General features: G+C 39.9%; 1 protein-coding gene across 2 annotated transcripts in view; it reads left to right on the plus strand.

Annotated features, from left to right (window-relative positions):
* HOMER2 (homer scaffold protein 2) overlaps positions 1 to 14,597 on the plus strand; it is a 120,040-nt gene extending 105,443 nt beyond the window's left edge. For both annotated transcript variants that reach the window (XM_030578596.1, XM_030578597.1), the window contains exon 9: positions 6,011 to 14,597. In XM_030578596.1, coding sequence (XP_030434456.1) covers positions 6,011 to 6,199 — 189 coding nt within the window. In that variant the 3' untranslated portion in view covers positions 6,200 to 14,597. The remainder of the gene's footprint in view (positions 1 to 6,010) is intronic.
* Positions 14,598 to 19,010: the final 4,413 nt, after the last annotated feature.

Here is a 19,010-nt window from a genome sequence, read left to right on the forward strand (position 1 = left end):
TCAGAGACAGTGGTACAGTTCCCTGGTTAAACATACTATGTCCAGTTTTTATGAATATTTGGGACAGTAAAACTAAAAAGCATGTGGCCATGTTTTCAGCATTTAATTATTTTTCAACATTTGACACCCTGTAAATATGGACAAGCAAAGAGTGAAAGAGGAAATCAGTTTTGTTCTTGTTTGAACAAAGAGTGTAGAAATCTTTTTAATAGTGAAATCTCACTCTGTAATTCATTTTTTTTGTCTAATCTGTTCAGTGATACTAATTTTTGATTCACCAGTCACCTCAGTGCTCAGCCCTGTACATAATGTAGAGGAATGTAAAAAAAAAATCAAAAAAAAAATCAAATCTGTTGTAATCTTGAATATTTAACTGGAGAAATGGCTTATGCACTGAACTAGTACTTCAGCTGAGACTTTTTTGTGTTATGGCCTTTCTTAAATAGGTTGTGCTTTTATGGAAGGATACTCATCCTCTTGGTGTCAGTTAAGTTGTGATGGAGGCAAGCTTAGCAGAACTCACAACAAAGGGAACAATGGCTAAGGGGTAAATATACCAGAAAAAGTAAGAACCAGAAGCACTTTATGGTTCCAGGGTTTGAGATAGGAAGCATCTAGATAGCTGGTATAGGTTTGGTTTAGGCTGGTAGTGACCAAGAAGGTATTACAAGTTGATGGTTGTTTTCGCCTGTGCTATGTAAGTGAGTGCTTTCATTTGAGTCCAAGTCACCATCATAATTAACATCCTGAGCAGCAAAATCAAGAACTGCAAGAGCATGGAAACTGAACCACCCTCTCACTTGGAAATGATTACCTATGGCTGAGGCACCTTGGTAAGGTGTGTGTTGGGAGCTGTTCCCTGCTTGTGCTATATCTCTTATGAGTATAAATTAGGGTGACCAGATGTCCCAATTTTTGGGTCTTTTTCTCATATAGGCTCCTATTATCCCCCTCCCACATCCCAATTTTTCACACTTGCTGCCTGGTCACCCTAGTATAAATAAAGGTCTTTGGACTCTGGGACTGTCAGTTTGGCACTTTCACAAGCTTAAGCCACCCTGAACATAACTCATGAAAGAAGAATAAATGAAGCAAGGTCATCTAGGTGAGAATAGTTGAAAGACTATTGAAGAGGTGGGAGGGAAATGTGTGCTGTGGGAATAAGAGATTAACATAGGCCATTTCTACATGGTAAAGCTCATTATTTAAAGTTTTAAGAAGACTCAAGTTTAGATATTTACACAGTCCTGAAATGAGAAAAAGCAGAAAGAAAGCTAATGAAATAAGAGAATGAGGCTTTCTTCTGTCCACTAACAGAATTTACTAGATCACAGTTCCTGGGTCTCATGGGAGAGTTCAATCACCTGGATATCTGCTGGGAGAGCAATACAGCAGTGCACAGACATTCCAGGAAGTTTTTGGAAAGTGTAGGGGACAATTTCCTGGTGCAAGTGCTGGAGGAACCAACTAGGGGCCTAGCTCTTCTTGACCTGCTGCTCACAAACAGGGAAGAATAAATAGGGAAAGCAAAAGTGGATGGGAACCTGGGAGGCAGTGACCATGAAATGGTTGAATTCAGGATCCTGACACAAGGCAGAAAGGAGAGCAGCAGAATATGGACCCTGGACTTCAGAAAAGCAGACTTTGACTCCCTCAGGGAACTGATGGGCAGGATCCCCTGGGAGAATAACATGAAGGGGAAAGGAGTCCAGGAGAGCTGGCTGTATTTTAAAGAATCCTTACTGAGGTTGCAGGAACAAACCATCCCGATGTGTAGAAAGGATAGTAAATATGGCAGGTGACCGGCTTGGCTTAACAGTGAAATCCTTGCTGATCTTAAACGCAAAAAAGAAGCTTACAAGAAACGGAAAATTGGACAAATCACCAGCGAGGAGTATAAAAATATTGCTCAGGCATGCAGGAGTGAAATCAGGAAGGCCAAATCACACTTGAGTTGTAGCTTGCCAGAGATGTTAAGAGTAACAAGAAGGGTTTCTTCAGGTATGTTAGTAACAAGGTGGTGGTCAAGGAAAGTGTGGGCCCCTTACTGAATGAGAGAGGCAACCTAGTGGCAGAGGATGTGGGAAAAGCTAATGTACTCAATGCTTTTTTTGCCTCTGTCTTCACAAACAAGGTCAGCTCCCAGACTTCTGAACTGGGCAGCACAGTATGGGGAGGAGGTGACCAGCCCTCTGTGGAGAAAGAAGTGGTTCAGGACTATTTAGAAAAGCTGGACGAGCACAAGTCCATGGGGCCAGATGCGATGCATCTGAGGGTGCTAAAGGAGTTGGCAGATGTGATTGCAGAGCCATTGGCCGTTATCTTTGAAAACTCGTGGTGATCGGGGGAAGTCCCAGATGACTGGAAAAAGGGTAATGTAGTGCCCATCTTCAAAAAAAAAAAAAAAAAAGGAAGGAGAAGGATCCGGGGAACTACAGGCCAGTCAGCCTCACCTCAGTGCCTGGAAAAATCATGGAGCAGGTCCTCAAGGAATCAATTCTGAAGCACTTAGAGGAGAAGAAAGTGATCAGAAACAGTCAGCATGGATTCACCAAGGGCAAGTCATGCCTGACTAACCTAATTTCCTTCTGTGACAAGATAACTGGCTCTGTGGATGATTCATAGACTCTAGGACTGGAAGGGACCTTGAGAGGTCATTGAGTCTAGTCCCCTGCTCTCATGGCAGAACCAAATACTGTCTAGACCATCCCTGATAGACATTTATCTAACCTACCGTTAAAGATCTCCAGAGATGGAGATTCCACGACCTCTCTAGCAATTTATTCCAGTGTTTAACCACCCTGACAGTTAGGAACTTTTTCGTAATGTCCAACCTAAATCTCCCTTGCTGCAGTTTAAGCTTCTTGTTCTATCCTTAGAGCTAAGGTGAACAAGTTTTCTCCCTCCTCCTGATGACACCCTTTTAGATACCTGAAAACTGCTATCATGTCCCCTCTCAGTCTTCTCTTTTCCAAACTAAACAAACCCAATTCTTTCAGCCTTCCTTCATAGGTCATGTTCTTAAGACCTTTAATCATTCTTGTTGCTCTTCTCTGGACCCTCTCCAATTTCTCCACATCTTTCTTGAAATGCGGTGCCCAGAACTGGACACAATACTCCAGTTGAGGCCTAACCAGCGCAGAGTAGAGCGGAAGAATGACTTCTCATGTCTTGCTCACAACACACCTGTTAATGCATCCCAGAATCACGTTTGCTTTTTTTGCAACAGCATCACACTGTTGACTCATATTTAGCTTGTGGTCCACTATAACCCCTAGATCCCTTTCTGCCGTACTCCTTCCTAGACAATCTCTTCCCATTCTGTATGTGTGAAACTGATTGTTCCTTCCTAAGTGGAGCACTTCGCATTTATCTTTTTATTAAACTTCATCCAGTTTACCTCAGACCATTTCTCCAATTTGTCCAGATCATTTTGAATTATGACCCCGTTCTCGAAAGCAGTTGCAATCCCTCCCAGTTTGGTATCATCTGCAAACTTAATAAGCGTACTTTCTGTGCCAACATCTAAGTCGTTGATGAAGATATTGAACAGAGCCGGTCCCAAAACAGACCCCTGCGGAACCCCACTCATATCTTTTTAGCAGGATTGGAAACCATTAATAACTACTCTCTGAGTACGGTTATCCAGCCAGTTATGCACCCACTTTATGGTAGCCCCATTTAAATTGTATTTTCCTAGTTTATTGATAAGAATATCCTGCGAGACCGTATCAAATGCCTTACTAAAGTCTAGGTATACCACGTCCACCGCTTCTCCCTTATCCACAAGACTCGTTATCCTATCAAAGAAAGCTATCAGATTGGTTTGACGCGATTTGTTCTTTACAAATCCATGCTGGCTATTCCCTATCACCTTACCGCCTTCTAAGTGTTTGCAGATGATTTCCTTAATTACTTGCTCCATTATCTTCCCTGTCACAGAAGTTAAACTAACTGGTCTGTAGTTTCCTGGGTTGTTTTTATTTCCCTTTTTATAGATGGGCACTATATTTGCCCTTTTCCAGTCTTCTGGAATCTCTCCCATCTCCTATGATTTTCCAAAGATAATAGTTAGAGGCTCAGATACCTCCTCTATTAGCTCCTTGAGTATTCTAGCGTGCATTCATCAGGCCCTGATGACTTGCAGGCATCTAACTTTTCTAAGTTATTTTTAACTTGTTGTTTTTTTATCTTCTAAACCTACTCCCTTCCCATAAGCATTCACTATGTTAGGCATTCCTTCAGGCTTCTCAGTGAAGACCGAAACAAAGAAGTCATTGATGAGGAGAAAGCAATGGATGTGTTATTCCTTGACTTTAGCAAAGCTTTTGATATGGTCTCCCACAGTATTCTTGCTGGCAAGTTAAAGAAATATGAGCTGGATGACTGGACTATAAGGTGGATAGAAAGCTGGCTAGATCGTTGGGCTCACTGAGTAGAATCAGTGGCTCCATGTCTAGTTGCCAGTTGGTATCAAGCAGAGTGCCCTAAAGGTAGGTCCTGGGGCCGGTTTTATTCAATATATTCATTAATGTTCTGGAGAATGGCATGGACTGCACCCTCAGCAAGTCTGCAGATGACACCAAACTGGGAGGAGTGGTAGATACGCTGGAGGGTAGGGATAGGATACAGAGGGACCTAGACAAATTAGAGGATTGGGCCAAAAGAAATCTGACGAGGTTCAACAAGGACAAGTGCAGAGTCCTGCACTTAGGATGGAAGAATCCCATGCACTGCTGCAGACTAGGGACTGAATGGCTAGGCAGCAGTTCTGCAGAAAAGGACCTAGGGGTTACAGTGGAGAAGAAGCTGGATATGAGTCAACAGTGCGCCCTTGTTGCCAAGAAGATTAATGGCATTTGGGGCTGTATAAGTAGGGACATTGCCAGCAGATCGAGGGATGTGATCCTTCCTCTCTATTTGACATTGGTGAGGCCTCATGTGGAGTACTGTGTCCAGTTTTGGGCCCCACACTACAAGAAGGATATGGAAAAATTGGAGAATCCAGCAGAGGGCAAAAAAAATGATTAGGGAGCTGGAGCACATGATTTATGACGAGAGGCTGAGGGAACTGGAATTGTTTAGTCTCCAGAAGAGAAGAATGCGGGGGAATTTAATAGCTGCTTTCAACTACCTGAAAGAGGGTTCCAAAGGGGATGGATCTACTCTGTTCTCAGTAGTACCAGATGACAGAACAAGGAGTAATGGTCTCAAGTTGCAGTGGAGGAGGTTTAGATTGGATATTAGGAAAAACTTTTTCATTAGGAGGGTGGTAAAGCACTGGAATGGGAGGTGGTGGAGTCTCCTGCCTTAGAGGTTTTTAAGGTCAGGCTTGGCAAAGCCCTGTCTAGGATGGTTTAGTTGGGGATTGGTCCTGCTTTGAGCAGGGAGTTGGACTAGATGATCTCCCAAGGTTCCTTCCAACCTTGATATTCTATGATTCTATGATTCTATGAACATAGGTTTCTAAAAGAAAGAATACATTAATGGAGCAAACTGCAGTGTGGAAGAGCATTAAGTTGTTTTCACTGACTATATACTTTAGTATTTATCCAAAATATTCACTGACTATATGCTTAGATATTCAGCCAAAGAGTTTAAAAGAAATCCAGTAGAACCTAATAAAGCAACATTATTTCTCAGGCAATGTTTTGTAAAAGTTTATTTTTCAAAGCTAAATCACCATAGATAATTTTGTGGCACAGAGACTAATTTTGCAACTGTCGCAATGTATACACAGTGCACAATTTAAATCCAGCTGAATTTAAAGATATCAACCAAATGACAAAATCTAATGCAAAGCATCTTTTCCACTTAATCTGTATCCTTCCCTGCATTAGTCAGATTAAAAAAAAATAGCCCCATCATGTCAAAATTGCTTCCAGAGGTGTTTGTATTCAGCAGACTAAAAGGAAGCCAAAGCAAAACATTTAAAGTCTGTGTAACATTGTAACATCATCCATCTTCTCTAAGATTCATGTTGTTTTTTCTTTTCTATTCTTTTTTTAAGGCTGCTGAGAAAAAGAACAGAGACCTGGAGGAGAAAGTCAGAACACTAAGGACAGATGTTGAAGAGAGCAAACAGAGACAGAACAGCCTTAAAACTGAATTAAATAATTTTTTAGACGTACTAGATGGGAAGATAGATGAACTACATGACTTGCGACAAGGACTGTCTAAACTGGGAATTGACAACTAGACGGCAACAGATTTTTGTAATCTAGGGTCTGAATGTTTTGGTGTTTTGTTGATCCCAAATGTATGTATTACAAAATTTGGCCAGAATGTTCCACTTGTTGGCATTGTTTCTGTACATACAGGCTGAAAATTTGCTATGTTTTTTCAAACCAGTTGTGCTGCTTACTGAATTCTGTTGAGAAGAGAAATTATTTATATGGCTGCTGTGGGTTTGCGAAGAGGTGGAGGATTCTGTCTCAGGAATCTGGAACTAGATCTACCTTATATGATTATGCAGTTAGTTGTTGCAGGGAAATTTATAACTTTCTTAAGGGCTGTTGCAACCATAGAAACAGAAAACAAGTATTTTCTAGTCCTGACTATCAGAACTCCTGGCAACATGCAATTTTATTTCTTTTGTTGACTGGAGTGGAGTTAAGATTAGAGAGGGCTTCTGCCAAGTGTAAATCAGTTGGGTAAAATGTGTCTGAGTTGAGCTACAGTCAAGCGTAGCGAATCCCTCTAGGTAGATATTAAGATCCTTAGTAACAAATCATTAAAGCCTAATTCACAGAAAGAAACCAACTGATTTTATACTTGTGTGACCTCCGATGTAGGGTTTACCATGTAAATGTACGTGCACATACAGCACATAATCTGCAAAGTTGCAGTCAGTCTCAGCTCTTGTACTTCAAATAAACCGTACAACAGCTGATGAGAACTTGTCTCATTTAACAAGAGCATCTTTCTCCTCAGCTGTAGCGTTTAAATTCATATAATTAATCTTTATATCTTTGAAAAAAAATACTCTCTTCCTGGGACCAGATATACAGCAATAGGGATAGATTATTGTTTCACATATAGGTCTAGGTCCTCTAATTATCTATATAACTTAATAACTGCTGTGAACATCCACTGAAGTGATTTCAGAGAAGTTAATCTAAAAAAAAATTAGTTCTTTTCACAGAACCGCTGGGAATGGTTTTGTATAAATGCAAGTTTCTGTTCAAAAGACATCCAGGGCTGAGGTAGCATGAAAGCAAAATACTTTTCTTTGAAGTATACGTTCCAATCTCATGACACATTAGAAACCAAATTGCCCATTTAGAATGACAAGAAGAAAGGCATTGCAAAAACACATTGCAACTTGTATTTGATTATTTAGCAGCTCTAAACACATTCTGAGTAAAGCAAGAGAATGCTCGGGATTCCAGGACCATGAGAATAAGATCAAGCTTACTTCACTACAGGTGGTGACATAAACAGCAACACTGGTTCAGAATTCAGTCTAACTCTGCTTTTGTCTCCATAACTACCTTCAGGGGCTATTTTATTTTTTTTAAAGAACTGTTAGAGAATAGCCTGCTCTGAAGTTATTCTGAAATCCCATGCAAATCGAATTATAGCAAGAAGTTCTGTTTATGTCCGATACATTGATGGTATTGCCTCTTTTTTTTAATCTGGCAAAGGCTACTGAAGTGTGAAATTAATGTGTTCTAACAGGATGGAATAGAGTGGCCATGTCACAACATTCATTTCACATATTACAAATTAGATTTCTAATTCTTAATAAAGCTATGATCAAGGGGGTTTTGGTCATTTAAATAATGTAAGTGAAGAGTATATTGAATACCTTTGCACACAGATATAATAATCCAGATGCTGGAAGTCTGTAGAGAGATACTCTATCTGCAATAGTTCTTTTAATTCTAGATTGCATCTATCACTGAAGTATTGTCTATCTAGCCTTGCCTTTTTTGTATGTGTGCTTTGTAATCCTTTTATACAACTGGTAGTAGGAAGCTGGGCTATTTCACCATCTGATGGTCTTTGTTGAATAGCACCAGTGTTTTGTTGTTTTTTTTTAAAGGCAGGTACTTGGAAACATAATATAGAATGTAGGCATGTGAAAATAAGCTTTCACCAGTGCAGAATATCCAAGTGTTACAAAATGTGGGGTTAGATAATGTGATCCGACTACTCAAAATTGAAAATGACAAAGGAAACAGAGTGTGTTTTCTGAACAAATTATTTCAGTATTTAGTTTGCATCTAATATAGTTCACTTTGAATAATGAATCATCAAAAAGGCAGCTGACCTACTTCTCCTCTACTCCTGTCATACTCTCAAGGTTAGCAGCACCAGCTGGGAAGCAAGGAAGGAAAACAGTTGTCCGTCACAAACAGTATAAATTGCCAGGCTCCCTACTCTATTACCCATTAATGTTTTTACCTCCTTCATACTTAGAGCCTTACTCAATCTTCTGTTTTTCTTTCTCTTTTTTCCCCTACTAGCAAGTCTTAGAGCTTGTCAGCATGAGAGAGTTGTATTGGTTTAACTTAAGGTGTGATTTTTAAAAGTATGTAGTTAAATGGGTGCAAAGGGCTGTGCAAAAACTCTTATTTTGGTTTAATCCAGATTTATTTTGGGTTCATCCAGTGATTTCAGTTTAGCTTAAACCACTTAGGAAACAGATTAAAATAAATGAAAAAAGCCACTCTTAAACTGAAGTAAGAGGGTCCACACACAGGGTTACATTGGTTTAACTAAATTAGTTTTAAAACTGACTTAAGTAAAACCGGTATAATTTTCTGATGTAGACGAGGCCTCACAAAGAAGAAATAAGGATAAGAGGAAAGGTGTGGATGCAGAGTCTAGAAAGAAAAGCATTTATTTCTAAACCTGCTACTTGTGCTACACACTTCCAAGCAACCAGGGGAACAAGGCAGATACCCTTTGAACAATCTCTGTTCTCTCTCCTATAGTCAGGACCCCAGTGTTCATGTTCCTTCCTTCTTTGGCAGGTGTATTCAGTTCTTATGTGGTTGAGGCTCTGGAAGAGCTCAGCACACAATTTGCAGGCTCAGACATTCTGGCTGCCTCCATCCTCCACAGGATTGACAGCCTTGTCTAATTAATTTCTGCGCTCCCTTTTTCCTGTAACAAAATGTAAATACTGGGTCCTGGGATTCAGGGCCCTATTTGTTACCTGTAAGGAATATGCAAATTGGTTTTCTCTTGCCTTTGCCACTCTCTTCTTTTAGAAATTAGAGGAGATTATAAATGTTGCAGGCTCCCAGTCCACAGGAAGTTAATACCTCTGTCTCTTGGATACCTACAGGCATTTCTTCCTTGAATCTTGATCCTGACCAGACAGATTCTTTCATTAAGAGTGGCTGATATGAACCTATGTCACAGGGCTGCTGGGAGGGTAAATCCATGTTGGTAAAGCACATTGAGTTCCTAGCATGAAAAATGATATGATTGCAAAATATTTTATAATTGAAGCTCTGTTGCAGCCCATCACTCAACTTGCAGTGCCAGATATGTAAACCTTATTAGCTCCTCAGGGACTTGGTGTGGCACAAAAAACTCTCCTTTCTTCCCTTCCTCCAACTAACTGTGAGTGCAGGGCCTTGGGAAACCAAGTATTCTCTTTGTGGGCAATTCTCAGGCAGTACTAAGGATCTAGCATTCATGCTTTCTCTCACCCACCTTCATGCTTCTGTAGGTACTGGGCCCTGAGAATCCAAACCCTCTATTTCTGCAGTAACAACTGCTGAACTGTCTCTCAAGCTGTAGTTGGTTTTGCCGTTTCCTGTTCTTCAGGATCAGGTTTTCCCTCCGTTTTCTGCAGTTTCATTTCTGCCATGCTGCCTAAACAACCTGGAGAGCTCTGTGGCCTTCCTGCCATAAGGTCCCTCCTTGACTATTAAGCCTGTTTGGTCACCATGAGAGACTTGTGTGTGGTCCTTAACCCATTATCTGGTGTCCTTTCAGTGCCTGCCTGCCTCAGACAGGAATACGTTGCCCAGTCAGTCTTGCATTCTGGCTTCCTTTCACACATACACAGCCACTCCTGCTCTCCCTGATTCTCAGCTCAGTCCAACTTCTAAGCATCCCTTCCAGTCCTTTGTCCCCATGCTCAAGTTTGTTTGAGGGAAGGATGATTCTGTGACACTGTTCCTGAAGAATGAACACTTCATGAAATGTGAGGGTGACTTCCTGCATGGGGAACCTGACCAGTGATTCTTATTCAGAGCCACCTAAATCTGGAGGCTACCTTCTGCTGGAAAATATTTCCACTGTTAGGGTGCAAGGTGGATATTTTGAAGAGACTTCTTGATCATAACAATGCAGTCTTCCCTCATGTTTTTTTTCAAGACATTTGCATCTTGGGAATGGGGTCTGTTTGACAGAGGCCTAGTCATATCTCAACTATGCCCACTGAGTATAGTGTATTCTATAAAGTTGCAGTGGAAATATGTGAGGTCTCTAAGATGGTGATCTCTGCTGATTCCATGACCTTCCCTTTTATGCTGTTTATAAGAAAGTGCTACTTAATGCTGCATTTTTTTTTTTAACCAGGGCTGTGCCATTAGCGTTGGCCCATCTCTCCTGATTTTGATATCTGCAGAACTCAGGCCCCTCTGTAAATAGCAAAGTTACTGTCTATCTCAGTGAGGCCCTTTTTGATTGCTGAGCTGTATATGGGGACAGCCATGGAAGGTCAAACAAGTTTTTGACTCCAGGGGTGAATCCTGCTCAAACCGAATAGATGTTTGTACCCCCGCCCCTCCAGGGCTCTGATTTGTTCCAGGAAGATCCCAAGGTGACCAAAGAAGGATCAGAGTCCAAACAATCCTGAAAGCACTAATTTCAGCCTCCATGCCTCAGTCTGCAGATTTGTTTTTGCTTATTAATAATGGTTTACAAACATGAATTTTCAGAACCCATCTGATGTCAGTTAGTTTTCACTTTGCGCTAGGTCTACGTTGGAGACATATATGGATTTCCTCATGTAAGCTTGTACTCACTCTTAGCTTGGAAGATGTAAAGGTTCAGTTTGTGGATGTAGGTTTCTCCCCTAAAGTAGCTAATGGCAGGAAACCTTCTACCTCAATCACTTGATCTTGTATTTGGAGTGTCTTCTTAATAGCATCTTGTGCTCAGCATTCTAAGTGCGAATGGCTGTCATTTCCTCTTCCGGAGGTCCTGTGGAGAGTACATTTGCATCAGATCCCTTTCCTGTTAGGTTTCTGTTTATGGAGCATTTGATTTGTAGACTTGACTTTCAGAATGATATTTCATCATCAGGAATGGTCCTCTGTTTAAAGATGCTATATTGGCCTCCTTTGAGACCTGGGAAAAGAGTCTTTCTTTTGTTTTCTGCCATTGTAGCCTTTTAAATTGGTATCTCCTTTGCCAAGTGATGAATCCGTGAGTTCGCTGGAATAGAGCTGCCTTGTCTGTAAGGATGTCAGATTTTATCTCTCACTTTCCTTATTCAAAATTTCCTCTTTTTCTTAATCCTCTTACTCCAGCTATTCCTATGCCCAGAAAACAGTCTGGAGATAGAGGGTTGCTGTGTTTTATGTAGCGTGGGTAATGCCTTTTGACTGTGTGTTTAAAAAAAATAAATTATTTTTGATTCCATGTCTAAAATTTGGAATGAAGCTTCTAAAGCCACTAGTGCTCAGTGGATTAAAGGCGATATGAAGAGTTTCTACAGTTCTTCACTGCTGTGTGTCTGTGAAATATTGCCATTATTTATGAAGAGAGAGGACCTAAGCATTAACTGCTGTACTGTATTGTGGCAGCTGCTTGCCTTACACTCTTTCCTTTATTGCTTAATACCAGCTGATGCCAAAGCTGATCTTGGTCAGCAGTCGCTTTGTTGGATTGAGGTTCACTCACTCAGCAGATGGGTTTAACAAATACTTATTAAGGCAAAACACGGAGTAGTGATCAGTTATGAGTAGGAAGCCCATCAGGACAATCTCATCATTCCATATGATCTTTCCACCCCCATCAGTACAGCCTTAGTGTTAGTTCACACCAATCTTTTCTAGCTTTTTAGTTACTTTATCTTTTCTTATTCTACAAACATGATTGCTCTGCAGTTTCTTACACATGCACAGCACTGAACATGATTATTCTGCAATTTCTTACACATACACAGTTCTGTTTATGCTTACACCGTTAAATGTTATCAGAACAGACTCTTAAAATCCACAGCAGGCGTCTGTGAGGCCTAAATATGCCTTTGCCCCCAACACTCTTGGCTGATAGTCAAGGTAAGACCATGTCTGCCTTTTCACACTGCTTCACAAGTTGCACTTATGGAATCTTACTGGATGGAAGGAGGACTGCACAGCAATGTAAAATTGTTTATTAGTAATTCTTTTCATTGTGCACATTCTGTCCATCTACTCTGCTTTCCTGGCTTTTTGCCCTCATGACTGTTTTACTGTCTTCACTATTCAGGGAAAACTGGTGGAACCTGCCTACTTATTCTCAGAGCCCTATGTGTTCCATGATTCACAACTGTGGATTTTTTCCCTTGGCTACCAAGTTGTGCTTCAGAATTCAAGCTCTTTTTTCCTTTAAACTGTTTCTAGCCCTTATGGTTGCAAAAGTCTTGAAACCAGGAATGATTTATAAACTGATGCCATATTGTCTTCCTGAGTCTGCAGACAGCCTGAAACAAAAGCTCTCCGGAGGCTGAACTGCCCCATTCGTCTCACTGAGTTGTTATTGCTGAATTCTAAAGATGACAATTTTAATGTTAACATTAACTGTTCCATTGCTGACTGTCTTAGCAGAAATGTCAACTAATGTGATCTTCCCACAATCCCAGAAAGTCTTCCATACCTACTTATGGGCCCAAAGTCTCAGTTTCCCCCTACTCAGTTGCCAAAACCTCCAACTTTGCCCCTGGTTCTGTGATGCAGCTATGAGTTAAAATACAAAAATCTTTGGCATATCAAAAAACTAAATGTGAGGACAGAGTAAAATAAACTGAATTTAATATACACACAAAAATAATATGGGGGAGGGGGTTACTGTACTGATTAGTACATTTTCAGTTAGTAAAAAACTGCAGATAAAAAATTTAAATGAAGCTGCTACTAAATTTGTAGTCTGCTACAACAGAAATCATGCATCGAAATTTAGGTCCAGCTTGCCAGGCTTTGCTTATGCTAGTTGTGTTGGCAATTATTTTTGCCTCTGCTTCCTAGTAGATAGGGCTGTTCTAGAATTTTCTTATAGGCATGATGTAGAGGCTGTAAAACACACAACTACCGCAATGTAACTTTCTCTGTTAAACAATCAGCTAAAATAAGTGTCAATCACAGCAATAGCAAGTCACAAGCTATTGATCCAAATCTACCTTAAAATGGCGAGAACCACCATTAACTGATACAGAAATGAATTGCACATTTGCAGAGTCTTGCAACTTGAGGCTTTTGCCCATATTTTGTATTCCTTTTAGGATATAAATTTGACAGTTATGTGAAAAGTTTGCATGTCTTAAATATTGTACTCTGTATTCAGTAACAACATACCTTGAGTGAAATATACAGTAATGAATGTATTGCAGAATTTTAAGAATGTTTCCCCAAAACCCTGTGTTCTCTTGCAGGCTGAGGAACAGGACTGATGCTGCTAGATTAAGAAATATTTGCTTATGTAATTGGGATTTTTTGAGCTGTTGAAACAATTTGACTTTCTACAGTGTTTTGTGTTAGCACTAGTTTTTGAAAAACTGTTTAAACTAAGAATCCTTTCAGATGGCAGTACCTATACATCCAAAAAATTTATATGCATGTTTTGAAATATTGTTTTTCCCCTTCTGGTCACTTAGTTAATTAACAAATTCTGATGGCACATAAAACCTAGGCACTCAAGAGAAAATCTATCTGCTGTTGTATTTTCTGTTTTTACCACTGGTCAGCAATAATTATTTTAGCCATATACCAGCCAAGAAGACTGATACTGAAAAAGAATTGTGAACAGGTCTGCTAAATGTGCAGCACATTGATCAACTAGTGTGGGCTGAAAATGGAGATATGCTCAGTTTAAAAAAATATATATATCTTGCAGCATGTAGATTTTTTTATTTTATTTTCCTAATAGTGACAAATACATAATCTACTATAAAACTCATCTTTATGATAGAGCACATCATTTTTTAACTCAAATTTAAATATATCCCTTCCTTGTAGTTAACAATTATGGGAGTGTTTTTAGTGTGGTCTACTGTAACAAAATATTTAGAACTATGATGAGTCTTTAGTAATAAAGATAAACACACAACCTGTTTTTACTGTTTCAAGTAAGGTTTAGTGATTGACTGACAATTCTATTGATATACAACTGTGGGAAAACACTGCAATGCTTTAAATGTGTATTTTTATCCCGATTTCATATATGATTAATTGAGATGAAGTGTTTACTACAGTTTGTTGTAAAAATGTCTCTGACCTCGTCATTCTGTCTACTGTGAACAAGTACTTTTTAAAATCAAAGGTAAATGGTAAATGTGAACATTTGGACTCTCTCCTAGTAGCAGTCAATGCTGTTTTTTATATATTAAAATTGATTTTTCTTTATGAACTTATAACTTTGTGGGTTTTATCTGATTTTATTGTATCATATACATTTGCTTTATGTAAAAATATATAGTTTAAGTAAAAAAAAAAATCTCCTGTCTATCATGAACTTATAATAATGAGCATCCTTTATCTCAGTTGCATAATCTTGTCATTAAGAATTTAAACGCAGGGAAGTTTTTATACTGAAAATAAGAGCTTAATTTGGATTTATGCATCTGTGCGTCTCTGCAAAGAACTACATGGTGGTAAGTTTCTGCTCCATAAGATGACACAGTGGTAAAAATACCAATTTACACTGCAGCTTCTGCCATTGTTACCTCCAGTACAGTTGCACCACTGGTGAATTATGGCTATAAAGTACTCTATAGCAGAGGAAAGTGTAAGACCCTGATTCTGCAAACTCTCTTACATTCTTAATTTTACTACCATGACTAGTCTCACTGAAATCAGTAAAATTAAGCAGGTGTATACATGTACACAGGACTGGGTCCTAAATGTATGTGTTAAACTTGAAAAAACAGCACCTGGAGATCTTTCTACGTGGCCCTGATCCTACAGACACACATGCTTAAAGCTAAACCCATATGTAGGTGCTTGCAGGATTGGGACCTTCAGCTGTGCTTATTGCTCAGTATGAGAAAAGGCCTTTCTTTAGAGGAAGACTTTTAAGAACTGTCTTCAGGTTCTAATTTTCCATGGATTCCCACTAGCAAAAAAAGCTACATGTAATGTTCACAACTGATAGAGCATCCCCTGGTGGCAGGCAGAGAAGCTCTTAATTTCTCTTTGAAGATGCAGACAAGGACTCAAAAATAACTTCCTATTTTGAAATTAGAACTATTCTGGATAAACATATTCCAATTGTTAATAATAGTCCCCTGTTTTGACATAGTCTTTTCTGAATCTGTCAGTTTCACCTGACAGGGTCTTTACTGACTCTAAGCATCATTGGTTTGGGGATAACCCCAATTGGAGAACCATGTCTCTGTATAGCTTTAGTGCATACATACTGATACTTTCAACATTTGATCTCATTTGCACCAATGCTACTTCACTTTTAAAATATTCTTGAACCAACATAGTCTTCCCAACTAGAATTAATGAGTTTGCAAGAAGAGGTTTTCAATATATAAAGTTGAATGTGGCTTTTTATTACAAGTTACAAGCTCTCAAATTGTCCTGTGTCTTTTTATGACCTATACATAAACCACTACACTTGAAATTGTCCATAACCCTGTCATATAGCTAATCAAATTCTATCCTGCAGTTTCTAAACAATCAACAAAATCACAAGTGAGTCATAGATAGGATAGCAAAATGAAACACACATCTTTTCCATTCTTCAGTAATTCTGAATTCTTAGCAAAATTTATTGAAATATTAGATTTTCTAAGCTCCTATAATCAAAAATTTAAAATCACACAATTAGTAGAGCCCTGGAAATCTGTGGACATCCACTTTTTATATCCTTGGATATCTGCATGCATGCAGATATCCCTGGACCATTTTGCAGATTGCAGATCAGATGCAGATACAAATTTTGTATCTAGATTCCTGCAAGTCTCTGGATATCAGCTTTATATCCATGGATATCCTCATCCTCAGATATGGATGCAGATATCTACGGATCATTTTTGTGAATGGGAAGCGAATACAAATTTTGTATCCGTGCAGGGCTCTAACAGTTACCCCTAAATAGGCCCCATCACAAAATTAAAATTATACAATTAGCCTAAACTAGCCTCATTCACTGAAACCCAAACCCCATAACTTAGGAAATGTCAAATAGAAAAGGTGCAAGGATTTCCACACTACATTTTATTCATTATGGTATTTCTCTCCTGTTGAGGATGAAATTCTCCATTTTAACACACGTCAATGGTGACAGTTGTTTTATAAAGCTTAACATTATTCTATTCACATGTATTCCAAGCACTTTTAATGTTCTGTCTTCTAAAGGCATGTCTGTGCTGAAGACAATGGACTAAAAAAGAATATATTTTAATATATACAGTGGTGTATCTCTTAGCTTTATTTTTATTTGTTACAAGACCTGAGAACCAATAACTTCATTATGAGTTCCCCTTTCTCTCCTCATTTGGAAACAAAAATGTCATAACAGACATCCTGTATTCTTTCTAACCTAAATACTGATCCTGGTGAAGTCCACTGGAGCTTTAAGTATCAGAGGGGTAGCCGTGTTAGTCTGGATCTGTAAAAGCAGCAGAGTCCTGCGGCACCTTATAGACTAACAGACGTTTTGGAGCAGAGTCCTGCGGCACCTTATAGACTAACAGACGTTTTGGAGCATGAGCTTTCGTGGGTGAATACCCACTTCGTCAGATGCATCTGACGAAGTGGGTATTCACCCACGAAAGCTCATGCTCCAAAACATCTGTTAGTCTATAAGGTGCCGCAGGACTCTTTGCTGCTTTTGGAGCTTTGTTGTTGACTTCAGTTCAGCCTGGGTTTGGCCGTATCTATGATATGCAGAGGAATGTGTGTGCATATCTATTTTTTCACTCCTAAAAAGTACTTTGCTGAATACTAGGGGCTTGTAAATAAATATTAAAAATTACAAGCAATGTGAAATATCCTTCCTATAATAGTCATTACAACCCAGAGCCTCTTTGAGCATATCAGCTACACAAATTAGACCACTATGTAAGCATATGCAAAAAATAACATATGGAAATGGTAGATGCATATATCTGATCTTTGAAAGCGAAGGCAGGAGATTGGGTTTAGCCCATGGTTGTGGACCAAGTATACTTCAAATATAGGATTAATAGAGGAAAAATGTATACATGCTTCATGAGGAACCATCTGCAAACCACCCAGCCAAATTGGGTTTCAATTAGCAGCATTGAAATTTGCCTTTAGAAGACTACTACACGAGCTCTACCACAGCCCAATACAGATGCCTCAAAGGTGCATTTTGATTTTGTTACTTAGCACTTATCAGAGTAGTACAGCTGTGCAGCCTTCTCAGGGAGTAAAGATCTTAGTTATAGGAAATTACAAAAAGCCTGGATAGCTTTCCAAGACAACCCCCATAATGTTAATAACAATGCATTGCAGGGAGCACTTTGCAAATCCTCACAGGCCCAGGAGCACTACACTTAACCTTGTCATGTGAATTTTAGAGCGAGAAATCCTATATTTGGTTGGTTCTCCTGTCTTCTTCCCTCTGGCTTTAATGTCTAATGTTTATGTTTATAGGTTCTGCAAAATACATTCTTCTTAAAATTAAAGAGATTTCAATAGCTTTGTAGGAGAAGTATCAGATCAAATGAGCCCCATTCACTTACCTGTGTGGGCTGAAAGCAATGGGATGAAATAGATGCATAAATTCTCTGTCCATTTCTTCTGGTGCTTCTCTGTTGTGTAGGTCTAGGGCCTGGACATCTGTCTATTGACTTCAATGGGCTTTGGATCAGGGCCCTAGAGCTGAAGGTCTGATGAGAAAAATTTTGGTGGCCTTAGACTGCAGCCACCAACTCTTGCTGATGACTGCTCTGACAATTTTTCCTAAAATACTTAATTAACTTTAGGAAAAACAAATATGCACAGATACATGTAAATCATAATTTATTTATGTAGGGTTTTTTCAGACTCAATAAAAATAATGTACAGTGTCTCTATTCTTTACTGGGCATAAATGGAACAGAACCAAAATAATGTGTTCTGTATGTTCCTGTCTTTTTTTTTGTTGTTTCTTTTGGTTGTTTGGTTGCTGGGTTTTTTGTTTGTTTTTTTAGACTTGCTAGCAAGTAGGTCTGCTCCTGTGAAAACTGATATTTGTAGGTTTGTTAATATCGCTTTTCACAGCAGACTTACTCTGCCCTGGCAAGCTGGGGGATAAATTAAGCACTGAATGGAAAGGTGGGTAGGATGACAGTGGGGACCATGAGTGATGGCAGGAGAGTGAGCCCGGGGCCAGAGCTCGAAGCCCTGTGACTGGAGGATGGAGCATGAAGCCCTGTGGCTGGAACCTGAAGCCCCCTGGCCAGAGCCTGCCATCCAACGCCCTAGGGCAGAAGCTGGAAACCCAAGCCCCACTTCCCCTGGGAAAGGGGGGAGCTCACACTGGCTGCTGGCTCCTCTGGTGTTTGTGGCTCCAGAGGGGCAGGGCTCAATGCCTACTGGTGGCCCTGGGGAGGGGTGAATGCTTTTCCACCTTCCCACTCCAATCACTGCCCACGAGGCTGTGGCTGCATGAAAAACCCTTGGTGGCTGCATTTGAGAAACGCTGCCCTAGGTCAGTGTTTCCCAAACTTGGGACACCGCTTGTGTAGGGAAAGCCCCTGGTGGGCCAGGCCGGTTTGTTTACCTGCTGCGTCCGCAGGTCCAGCTGATCGTGGCTCCCACTGGCCGCGGTTTGCTGCTCCAGGCCAATGGGGGCTGCTGGAAGCAGCATGGGGCCGAGGAACG

This window comes from Gopherus evgoodei, chromosome 10, assembly GCF_007399415.2.
Source record: "Gopherus evgoodei ecotype Sinaloan lineage chromosome 10, rGopEvg1_v1.p, whole genome shotgun sequence".
Taxonomy (NCBI): domain Eukaryota; kingdom Metazoa; phylum Chordata; order Testudines; family Testudinidae; genus Gopherus; species Gopherus evgoodei.